The sequence below is a fragment of the Hermetia illucens genome, chromosome 6 (genome assembly GCF_905115235.1).
Source record: "Hermetia illucens chromosome 6, iHerIll2.2.curated.20191125, whole genome shotgun sequence".
NCBI lineage: Eukaryota > Metazoa > Arthropoda > Insecta > Diptera > Stratiomyidae > Hermetia > Hermetia illucens.
The window spans coordinates 24,798,213-24,816,839 of NC_051854.1; the positions used below are offsets into that span (position 1 = coordinate 24,798,213).

General features: G+C 42.4%; 2 protein-coding genes across 3 annotated transcripts in view; one reads left to right on the forward strand and one right to left on the reverse strand.

Moving 5' to 3' along the window:
* The window catches only part of LOC119658688 (glutamic acid-rich protein), a 33,324-nt gene extending 15,289 nt beyond the window's left edge, over positions 1-18,035 (forward strand). For both annotated transcript variants that reach the window (XM_038066273.1, XM_038066274.1), the window contains 7 exons: positions 3,571-3,700; positions 3,800-3,889; positions 9,384-9,636; positions 9,854-10,261; positions 16,881-17,134; positions 17,196-17,421; positions 17,494-18,035. In XM_038066273.1, the coding sequence (XP_037922201.1) occupies positions 3,571-3,700; positions 3,800-3,889; positions 9,384-9,636; positions 9,854-10,261; positions 16,881-17,134; positions 17,196-17,421; positions 17,494-17,691 (1,559 nt within the window). In that variant the 3' untranslated portion in view covers positions 17,692-18,035. The remainder of the gene's footprint in view (positions 1-3,570; positions 3,701-3,799; positions 3,890-9,383; positions 9,637-9,853; positions 10,262-16,880; positions 17,135-17,195; positions 17,422-17,493) is intronic.
* The window catches only part of LOC119658690 (trichoplein keratin filament-binding protein), a 167,329-nt gene that overhangs the window by 144,127 nt on the left and 4,575 nt on the right, over positions 1-18,627 (reverse strand). The window lies entirely within an intron of this gene.

The window sequence follows — 18,627 nt, forward strand, 5'->3', positions numbered from 1 at the left end:
GTCGGGCGGCATTATCAGCACTAAATAGCAACGACATATGAAGCCAGTTGGTGTGGAGTTGTCATCAGGTGCTGCTGAAACTTGGCCAACTGAACGAAACATTCCTGATGTGGGTGCCGGAGCACTCTGACATCGCTGGTAATGAGCAGGCTGACAGACGGGCTCGCCGAGGGTCTGGATTCACAATGATGGGGCCAGAACCAGCTCTTGGAATCCGACCATCTACTGTCAAGTCTACTCTGAAGGGTGAAATTACAATGATTCACGCAGCCGGCAGGCGAAAATCTTTGGCGTTTTTATTGTTGCCCCTTAAGAAGTGGGACATGGAAACCCTAGTAGGGCCTTTAACGGGACACTGCTCCTTAAACTACCATAGGGAAAAGATTGAGGTAGTGGTAGCCTGAGTGCTCGGAGCTGCGGCTCCCCCCAGTAAACTAAACTTACTAACGAGTCTGACACCGGAGTTAAAACACAACTCCACGTTTGAGGCCCGAAGATCTCTTTGCCCGTTTGGACGTAACCACAACTCCCAGCCCCCAACGAGTCCCAACCAAACATGAACCAGGAATTCTCCTGAGACATATAAATTCAGAGGGCTATTGCGGCTTCTATGGTACCGGTATATCTCTGCTAAGGTTTCGCGGCCGAATCCACGTCAAGTAAGCCTCCGTACAGGCTCCGGTTTGATCGCCTATATAAGATTCGGAGCATTCGCCTACTGCTTCACGACCAGCAAACTAAACTGAATACAGCGTTTTTCGATTGCATATCGTCATCGGCCACTTGGTTTTGGTTCGGCCGACAGGGTCGCTGTCCCGTCTTTCTCCTGGCCACATCGACACATCGAGGGAATAGTCAAGATCCAGTCAAACATCCTGTCTGCGACATACCAACTGACAAACTAATGACTAAGTGCTTACCAAAAAGAATATGAAATGGGAAGTGGCCATGGGCACTATGCCAAAATGAAGGCACCAAGCGTACGCATCTCATTTATACTAGTCAATGAGAGACTTTAATACCACCTTCATCTCTTGATAAACCAGGCTACGGCCTATCACATACATGACAATGAAAAGACCAAATATATTCAACAGTATTTTGAAAATGTCACAACAACCGCTTCTAAACTTACCAACTCAAAAAAATGCGCACAATTGCCAATCGATATGGACTCCGAATACCTTACGTTTCTTTGACTTCATTTTAGACCTTTATCCTCATCATCATTAACGGCGCAACAACCGGTATCCGTTCTAGGCCTGCCTTAATAAAAAGGCAGGCAAACATTTTTGAAAAATTCTGGGGGCTCTAGAGCGGCATTTTTATTATCACTCAAGAAGTAGGAGATGGAAACCTTGGTAGGGCTGTTAATGGAACATTGCTTCTTAAACTAACATGAAGAAAACATGAACCGGTGATCTCAGCTATATGCAGCCATTGTGGCGAGCAGGAGGCCCTGCACTTCACATGCAGCTGTGCGGCTTCCTTCGATGAAGATATCTCGGTAAGGTTTTCTTAAAGAAAGATCTGCCCACTCTCTGTTCCCGGAGTATTTTTTCAGCTTGAGCCATTGAGGAGGATGGTGTAGATTTTACATTTTGAGAACACGTGAATTTTTGTTTATAAAGTGCACAAAACTGAAGTGTCCAAAGAATCCCAACCATTCTGCCAAGTCTGGCCAGCATAGAGACATGCAAGAGGTGCCGACAAGATACTTCAGTGGAAGTGCACCTAAATGATGGCTGAGTTCCAGGACCATTTTCGACCCCTTTTTCCATTTCGGGATAGCTCTGCACACGTGGTTATCCATCATCAATCTGTTTGATAACATAATTATTATAGATATGGGGCTGTACGCAAGTAAAATCAATCATATCCTCAAATTATGGTTACAAACAATCAGAGGAAAAGACCGAGACGATCCTTATTATCAACCGTAACAATATTGGAATTCGTGACCACAAAGTCTTCGGGGCTACATAAATTACCATCTAAAACAATTGTTTATGAACCATGATAGCTATAGAGAGTATTTACATCGCTTTGGGTTCAGAGTATCTCGAACCTAAACTGTCTTGAATTGACCAGTAAAATCGAGGACTCGAGGTAAATAGCACTGCATTGTATGACATTCAAAAAGGAAATGAAGGCATTCAGGAATACTGTGAATGTGAACATATGATTCGACAAGTAACTCCTGGGCTGAACTGGACTACGATAAATTCCTTAATAATGACAACACAAAAAAATCACCCCACGAGGAAAGGAAGCAGAAAGTGGGAACGAATTTTGTGAGTGTGAATCTCAGATTCTCCTTGTTCTTCGGCCTTTGCCCCGTTCACAAGCGGGATCGGCTCGTCATGATCGGTTACGCCATTTTGTTCTGTGTGTCACCTGGATGCAGTTGCAAGGCTTTCAGATCGCCAACCAGCGTGTCAGGCCACCGATGTTTCGGCCAACCTTTTGGTCTTTCCCCATCAGCTTTGATATTCGAACCAATCTTGGCAAGTAAATTCTCGTTACCGCCAACTACGTGACCATACCATGGAAGATCCATCTCTCGCAATTTTGCCACCATCGATGCAACCCCATACGATTGAAGGTATCCTCAGTTCGGATATGATCACTGACCACTAGTCCAACGCAACATCTTCGTCTCCATTACTACGATGCCCAGTTCATTATCTTTTATAGTCGGCCAACACTCAGAACCATAGATGGCGACAGGGCGGACTACACCACGGTAAATTTTGGATTTGAGACGTTCATTCATTAAGTCACGGTCCTAAATCCGGAAAATTTTGCAGTAATATAGGTATGAAGCAGTATACTGAAAATCCTCCCACTATTAACAAAGTTAGGATAGATCAAAGCCTCTTCCGCATCAAATTGCTGGGTTCAATGCATCCCGACTCCCAACTGTTCTAAATGAAACAGTAAAACCAAGGATTCGGAATAGCAGGTAATGCTCTAGTGTATGGCATTCATGGAAGGGAGGAAGACATTGAGGAATATCATGAATGTGGAAATTTGTCACGAATTATGGACCTTGAGGAACAGGACAATTTGAACTTAAATTGTCTTTCGAAATATCTATAACACGAATTGCAGGTATCTAAAACCCCAATAGAAAGTTACCTGAATAGAGTATTGTTCGAAGTTTGCATAAGCTCCAAGGAAGATGTGTACTCCACTCTCTATTTTCTATTCAAATTTTAAGGTAAGAGCGCAGGCACGTAAATTTTAATCACAACCATAAACCAGACAGAATAGAGTAGATCTGTGGCAGTTCCATTCGCATCGTAGACCACTCGTACTCAGAATGCACCAAATCCATGTTTGCTTGCAAATCAAGAAGTAATTACAATTTTGCATGCCTTCGAGCATAAAAACTTTCCTTTCTCTCACACTACGCAATTTCCTAGTTCTGATTAACTTTTCTCCTAGTTTTAATTTGGAAACTTGAAATTTCATCATCCTCACAACCATTTGTTATCCTAGGAGAAATAACAACTGAATTACTTTACACTTTCCACTAAAACATTCTCTCCCCTTTCATATTTCCAGTACCGCCACCACCGCCACCCCCGAATGGAGCACCACCACCGCCACCTCCAATGGCGGGTCTCAAGGCCCCGCAAGACTTCCAGAAGAAACCTCTAAGCGACAAACAGAAGGAAGTCCTGGATAAACTAAAGTAAGTGAAAGCAACCCCGTGTCACGTCTCCTACAATGCATTGTCATGTACAAAACATTTTCACTACAAATAATTTTTCTTCATGAAATTTTAATATAGGCAACGGCCCCGAAGGCGACCCGACTGGTCTGAGATGATGAAAGAAGTGGAAGATGGTAAAAAATTACGACATGTTGAATGTAACGACAGGTGAGTTGGAATAAAAGTAATGAGAGCTGAGATATGAAAAAAACATGACTGGATGCCCCAGCCAAGGACGTCGTCGCTCCACTCCTGGCCAGGAGCGGAAAATGTTCCATTCAGAATTCAAAACAGGACTTTTGGGAATAGTCGTGATAATATTCATCCATTTAGAGCGGCCCGTGGGAATGTGTTTGACCCGATTTTTCAACAATTGCAGGAATTACATTTTCCATGAATTGAATGAAATATTTGTCTAAAAAGTTCTGCAATTTACGGCCATTTGGTATTTTTTTCAAATCCATGGCTGGAGATCCGTCATTTATTTAATTGATGTCGAAACGTTTAGAAATATTTTCGCGTTTTTCTTTCGTTAACAATGAGCAATGATTGCGCCCAGTTGATTTCCATGAAAATGTTATTTTATCAGACTTTGTTTTGTTACTCTTGAATAAGAGGAACAAGGACCAGGTTCAGAAAATGATGTTTTGGAAAAATTGGAATAAATATCGCAACGCGCTTTTTGGTGGTTTCCAGTTCAATAGCTACCACGTTACGCTCCGACATCTTAGAGTTCGATGACTTGACTGTAGGCTATTATGCTTGAATAATTTTTGCAATTTTCTCCAAATTTAATGCTTAAATGGTTTTGTTCAGCTGAAACGATTCACGAAACGTTAGGAGCTTCGGGGCTATACAACGATTGGGCTTTAATCTGGAAGCAGACGGTATATTTTCGGCAAAAGGTGTAATAATCCTGAATTTTAGGAGTGTTTGTGTTATGATCCCCATTTCCATATATCGCGAAAGCCTATGTTTTCCAGTAAAAGGCTGATATTCTCCTTGAATTCAACTCCCTTAGCGTAGCCAGAATTGTCGAGTTGAACTGCATCCTCAGCTACTTCGGATGATTGTAGGCTAAACCAGCTTTTCGACGTGGTACTCAGCACGAGGCGTAATATGTCATACTTGCTCATATATACCCCGCCCGACGGGGACAGGATTGTAAAATTTGGCAATACTCATGTCCACGCCATCGCCGAATGCTTCTCCACTCCATCACTCGTACCACTCCCGCATTTCTGCCTCGATACCTACGCCTGCGAAAACTACCTGAGGTATGTTGGTTTTCCGCGCCGCACTCGATGGCCCTGTCAACCGCCTTTTCTGGGTCCCAACTGTCGCATCATCTCCTGGACGGACTCTGTGGATACGTACCAACGACCATTTCGCCGGCGGCATGTCTGGTTCTCGCAAAAGAAATAGCTGTCCAGTCCTTGTGTGAAAAGCTTCGACAATCCACTTTGATTTGGCCTATGAATAATGCAAACACTCTCTAGTCCACCTCTACCAGAAAATGTAATGTATCGCCTTCAGTTGTTGCCACTACTGGTACAGGCTCCGTCGAGTCTTATCAACCTCAATGGTGGTTGCAAAAATTTCCTGGTGTCAATGGTCCGAAACTTTCAGAACTGCTCGCAGACGCACAGTGGCAAATCTCTAAATGTTGGAGTTATTTTCGCTTCGCCGAGTACGCATTTCAGATGCCTTCTAGCAAACTTTTAGCGGCTTCCCAACGCCTCCGAACTGTGACGAGACTACAAAAATAAATTTCCAGGTTATGTCGCCTCCCAAAAAGATAGCTGCGGTCAAAGGGTAGTACAGGTTCCAGTGCGAAAGCTGAATTGGTATCCACGATGGAGCATAAAACCTGGGAAACGCCTGCTGAACCAACACCAACAGCTCTACTACCAAACCCTATCTCCACCTCCACGTGGTGACCGCTAGGAGTTCTTTCTTCATGAAAAACTGCAGACGGAAAAGAATGAAGGCGAGTCTTCCGCGCCTAAAAACGGGACAAAATGTACCAACTGGTCCTGCAGGTTGGGGGTTGGGTAATTCTGACATCCCTACACGGAAACCCGATGTGACGAAGCCGCGGAAGGAGCCTCGGACAGGATGGATTTCAAAACGACAACCCGCCAACGACAACGGATTAACGATTTGCGCATTTTCTCATGAAACGTGCGCTCCCTGGACAGACCGAATGCTGCTGAGCAGCTACCCGATACCTTGTCCCAATATAAGGCTGATGTAGCAACGTTGCAAGAGATACGATGGACAGGGACCGGTTTCCTGGAGAAGAGCCGCTACACCATATATTATAGCGGCCATCCAGTAACCATCTGCTCAGAGTAGGTTTCTTAGTCAGCTAAAAAATGCAACCTGCTGTTATCGCCTTTGAAAATATAAGTGAAAGGATATGCACTCTGCGTTTGCAAGGCAAATTTAGAAATATAAGCCTCATAAACGTTCACGCCCCTACAGAGGAGACTGCAAAGTCGGAGAAAGATATCTTCTACGAGGCAGTTGCACGGACCCTCGAAGCCTGTCCCAAGTATGATATCAAAATCATACTTGGAGATTTCAACAGTCAAGTAGGGACGGCGCCCGTAGTCAGGCGATACGTCGGCTCCCATAGCTTATATAGGGATACCAATGATAACGGACTGCAGATTACTCAGTTAGCAGTATCGCACGAAATGCTTGTTGGAAGTACCTGGTTTGCGCGGAAACCGGTTCACAAACATACGTGGGACTCTCCAGACAGGACTACTTTCAACCAAATTGACCACGTGTTGATCGATGGCCGCCACCTCTCAGCCTTGATGAATGTCAGAACATATAGGGGCGAATATAGACTCGGACCTTTATCTCGTTGGCATGGTGCTCAGAGCTCTAATTACGACACCACCTACAATCCCCTCTGACAATTAGGTGAGAGTGAATACTGAAGCCATTGACAACACAGCCCTCCGCAACACCTATAAGGGCGAAATAGATGTCGCAATAACCGCAGTCAACAGAGATCCTAGAGATGAAGCATCAACAAATGATCTTCACAACCACCTGAAGAACGTTATCATTGATACGACCACAAACATACTGGTTTAACGATGAATGTAAGTTAGCAACGGAACGGAAGAATGCCGCATACCGAGTAATGTTGCATTCTCAAAGAACGCGGGCACGCGCGGAGACTTATCACGAACTCCGTCGAGCGGAGAAGCGACTTCACAGACGGAAAAAGGAAGCCTGGGAGAACCAACAAGTCTGTGAACTAGGAAAGTACGGAGAGCAACCGCACCAGGCGCGCAAGTTTTACCAACAAATCAGCAGGAGGAAGCCTTATATACCTCGATGCTCATCCTGCCGAGACAAAGAGGGAAATCTGATTTCCGAAAGAATGGGCATATTAGAGCGATGGATTGAGTACTTTGGTGAGCTACTGAGCAACCAGAGCATCGGCGAGTTGAAGATCCCGCCAACTGAAAACAACGGACAAATATTTCCACCACCAAATACAGGAGAAACAGTCCGTGCAACTCATCGGGTTAAAAACCATAAGTCGCCAGGAGCCGATGGAATTAAAGCTGAATTGGTTAAATATGGAGGCGACCAATTACACCAAGTGGTTCATCAAGCGACGTTCAAAGTATAGGACAGCGAATCAATGCCTAACGATTGGCAAAGAGGCATTATCTGTCTCATACATAACAAGGGGGAAATCACGCAGCGCAGCAATTATAGAAGTATCATGTTGCTGAGTACTATCTATAAGATATTCTCCGCTATCTTGCTAGGCTGGATAGCCGCATACGCCCAGAACATCATTGGTCCATACCAAAGAGGCTTCACTTCAGGCAAATCAGTAACAGATCAGATTTTCTCTCTGCGGAAAGCGATGGAAAAACTGTTGGAATATGGAATCAATTGCACCATTTTTTCATCGATTTTAAGGCCGCCTATGACAGCATAGCCAGGGTAAAACTGTACAAGGCCATGAGAGAACTCGGTATCCCGACAAAATTGATAAGACTGACTAAGCTGACCCTGACCAATGTGCGAGACCAGATAGAAGCAGCAGGATCACTCTCAAGACCATTCGACATCAACAACAGTCTATGACCAGGGGATGCCCTATCATGCGTCCTCTTTAACCTGGCCCTGGAAAAAGTGATCCGTGATGCTGAGGTAAATGCGAGGAGTACGATTCTCTTTAAGTCCACCCAGATCTTGACTGGCTACAGCGCGACACTTATCCCCGCTCGCATCCATCAATCGAGACTCTCAACCCCTTACTTTCAGCGATCCACCTCCACGCCTCCACTTTTCCGCAGTCGGTCAGGTCTTGTAATGTCCTTTTAGTACGTGAACGGCCACTTCATCCGTATCAAAGATAATGAGACTTTTGATGGTTCTGTGCTCTTCTATATTTTGAGCCAAGGTTTTCAGTTTGTGTCAATTGACTAGCAAGAGAATTTTCCCACTTCTGGATGGCAACTGGATTGTGAAATTAGCCCGCACGCGCTATTTCCACAGGGAGGAAAGGCAGTGGCGACACGCAAGTAAATCTAGCGAATATTAGATTACGGTTCCTTCCAAGGCCAATGCCAGACCCCTTTTGCTAAGCACATTCAGAAAACAACAAGATATTCGAACTGATTAGATATTCCTTGCCAGTAAGTGAAAACCCAGCTGGCACCGGGGCACGCCTGTGTTCGAACAATGTGAAGCCGATGACGAGGAGGTGAAAGTTGCAGAAATCGATAAATCTTTAACCTTGTTCTTACGGTCACCAAGACCATGTTTCCCTTTCAAAGGACCAAGCAAGGTATTGTCCAAGCTCGCCTTGACATTCAGACCATTCATCACCATCACAATGTCAAAGTAAGCAGAATGCTACTGACTCAAATCTGCACCCTGCAAATAGAGATCTTTTTGATTTCCCCAAAGAATTGTTTATCTAATTTCCACAGCCTGGCTGAAGCTAGAACTGCGCAAACGCAAAGGAAGTGCCTGAGGATTTCTTCATCCTCTGAACGCATGGTCCCCTATAAGCCCCAGCAGCCCACTGCAATCTAGTGCACATTTGCTCGCGTCTGGCCCAAAAGCTTTCGCGATCGGGTCTTGTCATAGCAGGGCCAACTCCTCATAGTCTTCGAGCAAGCAGGGGCGCCTTCGCCATCTAAAGTCAGCGGCTGTTAGGTAGTGTATTTTCAAATGTCAGTATTACGTGCGATTTTTACAGATTACCTCGAATTTTGCATGGCCAACGAAACTATCGTGAACAGGTTTTTGCAGATATGCTGGATCACTTCTGATCCGACGAAAACTTGGTTGTACGTAGCTTCAAAAGGAGCCCAATAAATCTTGATTAATAAACGAAAAATGTGTTTTAGTTAATAAGGTCTTGTGCTTTTCTGGCAGAATGTATATCATGAATTCCAATGAACGACAAGAAGGGGGTAGATAAATACAGAAAAAGATAATAAAAAATAAGGACAGTCACAGAGTCCAACAATTTTTAGTTCAATATTTTAGCACGAATTATACCGCACCAAGACCTTCATTAATTTCTTCCTCTTTTGAACCGATTTATCCAATTTCTTCTGAAACGCAATATTAATGTTCACTGTATTAATCATTGTTTCATTTACAGATCAAAACCCATTCTTACCACAAAGTCCATGACAAAAGTCAGCGGACAATTTGTCTACGAAACAGAAAAAGCAAATGTGCATAATGCACTCCTTAAGCAAATCCAAGGTGGTATCTGCCTGAAACCTACAAAAACCAATGATAGAAGTAAACCATTCTTGGAGGGTCTACGGAAATTCCGTAGACAAATGACCATAGAAGAACAAATTCAAAAATCAGAGTCAAAAGCAGTCCTGAATGAAGGAAAAGTAGAGGTAAGAGCCTGTCTTTTTAACAAAATCAAACTAGGAATTTTCGAGTACTCAACTCTAATCCAATCTTTGAGATAAACTTTAGCCTTTTATAAAAAGATACAGAATACAAAAAATTAAACTTCAAAGTAAAATTGAATTCAATAAAAGCCACATCCGGAAAACCCAACAAACTAACAACTTTCCCTTCTTTTTCTTACATTCATCCACCCTCGCCAAGGATGTTGAAGAGAGTGAAGATGAAATGGATGATATTGATAAACTTCGCGATGACTTACAAAGTACAAAACAAATGCTTGCATTAGAACTAAGAAACAAAGAGGCCCAGGAGCGTGAAAATAAACTACTTCTCGCGAAAATTGCTAATTTGGAGGCGGAATTGGAACGTGAAAAATCTAAAACAAAATCTGACACAGATTCAACAGCAAAAACAGATAGCGTGAAATCTTCTGCAGTTGCTGATGATGCTCTAGTTAATTCATTGAAAAAGGATGCCGAGGAAGCCAGAAAAACGTGCAAGGAACTGGAGAAGAAATATCAACAATCAGCCGAACAATTGGACGGTGCAAGGGCGGAAATTGAAGAACACAAGAGGATAATTGCGAATCTGGAGAAGAAATTGGCACATGTGAGTTCTATGACATTGCTGCTATTTAAAAAGATTGTTTTCCTTTTTAATAACTTGGAAACAAATAAGATAAAATGCTTCGCTTACTTAACTATTTATTTTAACGCTTATTAAGGGTTTCATGCATAGCAGTAGTAGTAGGTCCCAGTTTGGTTTTTGCTACTCGTATGAAGATTCAAATGATTCGGATATTTATTATGAACAGGTAACCGAAACCTTGCGAGTAAGTTTAAGTTCAATCCATCTGACTTGTTTGTATTTGTAATTAACAAAGTACACTTTCATCACTTTTGTCCTATCTGAATTTTCCACAACCCACAACCCTTGTTATAGACTTCCAGAAAAATTATCAGGAAATTTTCGAATAGACTATAGAAGATAAATTCAACCAATTATGTTTTGTCAATTTTGAATCAGTAAGTCAAATATGCGCCGTTTTGTTCGCAAACTTGTTGCCAGTTAAAAGGCAACTTTATTTCCCCCCCCCCCTTTTTTTTACAAAACCTCAGACAGCCAGTTTTTGCAAGCCTCTTTTCAGGCAAACTTAGTAGCACCAAGAGCGTTTTGCATGGGGCGGAAGAGATGGTAATCACTTGGTGCCAGGGGGGACGGGGGGGGGGACGGGACATCCCATCCAAACTCCCGTAGCTTCTCGCGGGTCATCAAAGATACGTGAGGCCGAGCGTTGTCCTGGTGGAACACAACACCATTATTCCTAGTGACCAATTCTGACCACTTCTGGTCAATCGCCTGCTTCAAACGACCGAGTTGCTCACAATAAAGGACCGAATTGAGGGTCTGGTCATAGTTGAGCAGCTCATAGTGAATGATTCCCTTCCAAACACACAGCAAAATCTTCCTGGCTGTCAATCCCGGCTTGGAGATGGTTTTGGCCGGCTCGCCGCGCTTCGACCACGATCTTTTTCGCTTGAGGTTGTTGGACATGTTGTGGAACCCCAACATCCCGCTCTTTTTGGAATCCAATCTTCTGCAAATGGTTCCAAACAGTTTTATGATCTATACCCAGTTCCTGGCCAATCGAGCTACTTGGTCTACTTGGATGATTTCGATGATTTTATTGGTTTCTACGACGATTGGCCTACCAGTACGGGCTGTACCTTCGACATCCGCTACACCAGAACGAAACCGATCGAACCAACGCTCTGCTGTGGGAGTCGTTCCAGTATCGGGCCCATAAACTTCGCAAATTTTTTCAGCCGCCTTCGTTGCATTTTTACTTCTTAGATAGTAAAAACATAAAATATGACGAATTTCTTGCTTGGTGGACTCCATCTTTGACGCGCTATAACTTGAGACTGAAACGTACGATCACAAGTCAAGGAGACACTTGTAGCACAGATTGACGTCTTCAAATCGCTGTATAGTAGGACCCGATGCGATAAGTACAGCACAAAATATGTTTAAGTGTCGCCATCTATTGACAAAATACGGCATTTCTTTTTCCCCAAACAAAAAAACTTATAAACATATCACAAGCAGCCTTACAAATGGGTTTAATTCATATCAAGGATTCAATGATTTAAAACATAACTTCGGCACTAGTCTTGGTTACATGAAGGTGTCTGGGAGTGTCCGCCTATCGGTTATTGCCAATCAATCCTTCAAATAAGCACTTGCCATTACCATTTACTTAGCTTTTAGTTTCAATATATCAGATAATTCGTCAACAATTCGCAAACTTCCTTAGCACATTTAGGACCCTAACCAAACATAACAATGTATATCCACCAAGACCCTAGTATAACCAAGAATTAACCCTCAATTTCGGTTTTGCGCCGAAGTCCACCAATTCAATATCCCTAAAAGCTATCTGACGTCCTGACATACGCCATCCCTCCATCTTAGGCAGGGTCTGCCTGATCTTCTTTTTCTACCATAGATATTTCCCTTATAGACTTTCCAGGCTGGATCATCCTCATCCATACGGATTAAGTGACCCGCCCACCGTAACCTATTGAGCTGGATTTTATCCACAACCTGACGGGCATGGTATCGCTCATAGATTCCATCGTTATATAGGCTACGGAATCGTCCATCCTCATGTAGGGAGCCAAAAATTCTTCGGAAGATTCTTCTCTCTCGAACGCGGCCAAGAGTTCGCAATTCTTCTTGCTAAAAAGTCTACGACGAATACATGAGGACTGGCAAGATCCTTGTCTTGTACAGTAAGAGCTTAGGGTCACTATGGTGAAACGTTTCGAACGGAACAGTTTTTGTAAGCTAGTCTAAAACATGGATCGTTTTAAATTTGATTGGCAAGGGTCATGTTTCGTTTTTTTGAGACCAGGTTATTAGGATACCTAACTAACCTTTTGCTAACCAAAAATGCATTTGATTGGATTCATCACCAGCCTGGAGCAGAGTTTGTATGCGGATGGGATACTTTTCAGATGATGATGAAACGACCAAAATGTCATCGATTTAGAATGTTTGTTCTGAGCTCAGTAGGCTGAATAGACTGACTAAATGTTCTTAGGAAGTCTATTGTTGAAAAGAGACAGTTTTTCTGAGGGTCAGTATTGTACACTCTACCACCTCTCCTTGGCAGATAAACTTAATTGTTGAACCTCGGAGGCAACTATTCTGAAGATCTGAGAAAAAACCCATAGTGGCCCAAAAAATCTACTCTCAGTATGAGTTTAGAAACCATCTGGCATTATAACCCAAGCGAAACCTCGTCGAAGGTCGCGGCTGAGTGTGAAGTTGGTGACTCCATATGTAGCACCTGGTGTCCCATTGGTTACCGAAAGCACGAATCTCAGACTCAGGCACTCATTCAGAGTACAAAACTCTCTGCATTAGTGAGACTTGATCAACGACATTATTTTCCTGGATACTTTTTAATTTTCAAATTAGTATTTTAATTGCAGAAATTATGAGTGTCTGTTCTTCGTGTTCCCAGGCTGAAAAAAAAGAAGAAGATTTACAACAAAACATTACTAAAATCGGTTTACCGTCTGTCTGTCCGTTTGTCACAACCGGCAACTTCCCATTGAAGACCAATCAATTTGGACCTATGCAACAGATTAGTCCTCCCCATTAACATCAACAAATTCAGCACATTAAAATTTGCCAAACATTAAAGGGGAAGTCTCAACATCAAGTTGAGAAATCAGCTAATCTCACACAACAGTCATATAAAATTCCTTGACAAAACGATAACCCGCTGACTCCCTGTTAAACTTCATTTTAATGATATCTTAACATGTGCTTTAGCTGCAACCAACGCTTTACGGACAGTGTCCGATATTAAAAGTTCAATGCTCTAGAGCCAGGCTTGAATATAGTACAGCGTCCACTGTCAACAGGCAGAGTTACTTTAACAAAAAGCTACACAGATTTACAGCCTCCCAATTGCGACGTTGTGTCGGACCCGAAAAATCCACCCCAACACATTCCATGATTACCATTACGGGCGAACCTCCCCCAAACCACGAACAATGATTCTTACTGCAATGCAAACGACTACTATTACAAACGAAGAATTTGGTCGGCACGCAGTCCTGGCACCCGGACACGATGTGATCATAAGTGACAGTGGAAGTCACACATTAAGGAGGAACGACAATTGCATTGCTGGCTATTCCAGCGATCCAAAGACATCGCATCTCAAATACCACCCACTATTTAGCTGTCGAAATTCATGCCATTGTTGGGGATTATCTCCTTGAAAAAGACCAACTAATTTGAACTCCAACGATCAACGGAGTTCCAATTAATAAGCTAACACAAGGCAGCCACTCACAAACCTTTTCACGTCCTCGCATGCCTGGAATGAGGAATATCAACAAATCTCTAGGACGAAAGGAAAGTTCTTCGCCAATATCTTCCCACGAATTCCAACCAAATCTTGGTTTTCCAAACATTAAATCTGAAACCACCAAATTGATTAATCGCCTTGTCACCAACTACACCTTGAACAAGGTCTTCCTGGCCAGGTTAGGTGCAGTCAACAAACTCACCCTTATAATTACTGTAGTGTGACTCACTACTTAAAGGAGTCTTGACGTGGAAACAGCTTGAGGGGCGGATAGCTCGGAAGCTGTTGTCCGCTCTTCCAGAGGAGCTCAAGAGCTGTACCTCTGACCTGCACATAATCGTAGAAACAGACAGCTCGTAAGCCCTTTTTCCGTATACGCAGAGGAGCTCAAAAGCTGTACCTCTATCATACGCTTAGTTTCAATGAAATGAAGTGTTTGCTTTTGAAGCCTTAGTTTTTCTGAGTATTTTGTTCTAATTCCTTAGCCTAATATATACAACTTATTTGCTTACCTAATCTAATTTCACATCGCTATTTTCACATGAAGGAGGTTTTGTGTAGGATCACTTTTGAGTTTGGTCTTGTATATTTATTTCATGTATTCTACATTACATTCCGAGTAAAGGGAGCAGATAGAGTGCTATCATCATTACCGGCCAAGCGGTTGGCAATATATGGAACTCAGTTAAATATATATTTCACCAGTTTTCAACTATGAAATATTAATCGAAACACCGCTTTATCCACACTTATTCTTGGAAAACTCTACCATTCTTTTTCGTCACCGGCTCTGCGACCTTACCTTAAAGGCGCTCTAAGATATTTTATATATAAAAGTCCAAGTTCTATCGTCCCTCGCACGTACTCGAAGTTGATGTGATAAGATCCAAGCCCCCAAAGGACTCATCTGAATTTGCCTCCGAGCAAAGAATTCACCACTACTTTAGTGTTCGTTGAATTAACTGACACTTAACACCAGCAAATGCCACTCAAAATGTTACTCACTCAAATCCTCCCCAATTTCCTTTTCCTACCCTTTTTGTGGACAACCTCTATCATTTCTGAGCTCCTTTCAAAACATGGCTATAACTGTAATTTGGTCCCCAATTGTGGCTGCTTCGTTCTTGAAGCTGTCTCCTGGTCCTTCTTCTTTAAAAGGAACCTTGTCCATATGGACAATCCCTCTCGTACTCTCAACCTCCCTTACCCGAAACAACACCGAATTTTGCTTGGTCTGCGAACTCTTTTCTCTACTCCGCCCTCTCTAATATTATCTTCCGCATTCAATATATTTATTTTGCACCAGCGAAAGGACGCGGGCACTCTGGGTTCCAGGAGTAGAAAGCGATTATGAGATGAGCTGGCCAGAAAAGCAACAAAAACGACAATATACGGACCAGGACTCTTCTGTCGAACCCCTGTTCATGGCCATGACACTAAGGAAGGAAGAGGAACGGTTGGGGGAACTATATTGGGCGAACTTACCAGGAATGAAACAATCCAGGGTAGTCTTGAGGAGACATAAACCAAAGCACTAACAGGATTATTTAAACCTCCTCATAAGGAGCCTTAGCATCATACTGGGAGCAGTTCCACTACCGCATGGGAAAGCCAGGGATATTTGCAGACATATCTGCAGTGGAGAGAGTGATGACACCTCCATACATATTCTGGGACCGATACTTGTACAAACTAGGAACAAGGAAACTAGGAAATGAAGTTAATACACCTGGGAGGATACTTAATACCAGTTGCTAGGCTGAAACACCTGGAAATGGGAAAGGATTGATCAATATACTATAGTTAACAGGTGGACTATAGCCACCTAAGGGACACAATCGTTTGTTTAGGACGCGGTGCAATTTCCTAGGACACCATTATTATTACCTTCCGCATTGCTTCTCATAACAACGTAACGCGGATATTTTCTAAGTTCCCTTTGCAGAGCTCCGTAGCTCCTTTCATACCCTGATCCTCAGTTTACTCTGCTGCGACAATAAACGATTTACTTTCTCCTCCCTCTGGAGACGATAAGTAACTGAGTATCGCTATCTTCTATGTCCTTTAAATACAGAATACAGAAAAAACCCATAAGATCAGCGACCCAATTTCTCGGGACAAAAAAAAAAGCAGCCTATGTCGATATATCAACAAACACCAGAAGATTCTATTTAGTTGGAAACTCCATGGACCCATTGGAGCAAAAAACGTATGGCTCGTCTAGTCTAAGTAGTCTAAGTAGTACGACCTCACCGATTATTGGTTCTCTTCGTGGAAAACCTACAAGGAAGCACAACATGTTTTCATTTGATTTCCATTTAGATAGAAATTTCACACCTATCTTGGTCACATTCTGCAACCGAAATTGATAATGGAAGATTGTAGAAATATCCTTGAATGTTTCAGGATTTATAATATAATGAGTTGCTAGATATCTTCCATTTTCTTCGTATTATTGTTGATGATAGAAAAAGGACATTGAACTGATTTCGAACCCATTTACATGTAGATCGAAAATTTTAAAATTGCCTTCCAGGAAAATAAGAAAAAAGAAATCTCAAAGAGGACTGCAGCCTTGTAAAAAACTGTTCACAACATATATGTATATTTTCATGACCGCTTGTTTCCAATTGCACATGCAATAATAATAAATTAAATTCATAAGTAATCATCGGAATTACACTATTCATATCTACCTTATACTAATGACATTTTCTACATCCTCCTAAGTACTTTAAGTAAAAAATCCTTTTTTGTTATCATTCCAATTAAGCCGAACCTAAAGTGTATGACTCAAACATCCACCACAACCTCACTAAACTTTTCAAAACATTTTAGGGTGCTACTGACTCAAGGCGAGATAGCGTAGCAGTTACAGGAAAGGAGAGCTCACCTGAACCCGAAATTGAATCCTCCGAAAGTGAAAGTGACGAAGATGAAGAAAAGAAAGCTGAACGCGCTGCGAGACGTCTTGGACGAGAAGTTAAAATGCTTCAAACAAAATTACAGAAAATTAAGGACAAACAAGCGGCCGCACAAAAGGAAAGAACAGCACTCAAGGAGGCTATGAAGAAGAATCAAGCACTCCTCAAGTAAGTACTCCCACGAGCAATCCCTGCTATCTCTGATATTCTCTTTGATTCTCTATTTCAGAGAAGAGACCAAGCGATACAAAAAACTCCAAAAAGAAGTCGACAAAATGGCTGCAATGCTCAAGGATGTCGACGAAGAGGATGAAGATGCCGAAGAAAAGGATGAAGACGAAGAGGAAGAAGTCGAAGAAGAGGAAGAGGAGGAAGAAGAGACTGAGGAAGAAACCGAAACTGAAGAGTCTGAAGAAGAAAGTGGATCGGAGACGGAGAGCGAATCCGAAGATGAGGTATCTTCAACGAACTTTCCATTACCTAGAAATCAAAATAAAATTAACATTTCCGCATTATCTTTCAAACAGGACGCCTCAAATGAAGATAAGAAATCCAATTTGGAACCACGAGTTAAGAAACACGAAGGACGACTCAACGCCCTCAAAAAGGGTAACTATCTTCTTCAAACCAACGTCGATCGTCTGTTGGACGAGGTTAATAAGATGCGCGAACAATCAGCACAACTACAGAGGGATTTGGATTCAGTTCTCTCGGAACTAGGCTAGGAGCTTTTTTATAAATTTCTTAGATACATATTTTAATTAATTCGAAATATTGATGGTAATCGTAAGCTGTTTGATCAGCTTTACATATGAATGCTTTTATTATAACACACACAAGAATACACACATACAGAAACACGAATGAGAAGGAATATGACGGATTGGATATCGACTCAATAATAAAAACGATTTGAATTTTTCATTCAATTATGATTTCAATATTTTCGAGCCTTAATCCATGCTGTCTGTACTGGTATTGTTGTATGTCAAGAACTACGTAATGCTTTTTCAATTATACTCACACATGTCACACATAATTAAAGGTAAATAAAACTTTTTTCTCTGAATTAGTCTTATCTTTTGTTTAAAAAAGCCGCTGCTAGATAATGTGTGACCTATTCACTGTCACTTCCGCCTTCTGATCACATTGTTTACGAGTGCTAGTTTGTATTGGTATCAGGCCAGCGTACGCCGATTACATGACGCAACCTACGGTTGACTCCCAATATAGCAACACAGAAAGGACACTAGCACAGAACAGTCTCAACTTGATGTTGGTATTGAAATAACTGCATATCCAGATTTTAGACAAAGCAACGAAAGCAGATCTAGCGCTGCCAATGCGTCGGCGATGTCATTGTCCATCCACGGACTCCGGAAAGCATGAAGAACGTCACCGATGATTGACAGAATGCTATCCTGGGGAATTCAATTCTGGACCTTAAATCCTTCCGAGATATTACCTCGGGGGAGTATATAACACTTTGCGGCATCATATGTCGCTCTGATAATAACTATTAGTTTCTCTGAAATTACCTTCCTGCGTTCACGCTGTTGAAAGCTTTCGCGAAATCGATGAAGCGAAGATCTATACCGTCAGCGTCCTTCACAGGACAATCGAAAGTTCTGCGACCACATGGAAGCTCCTCTATAAGGCAG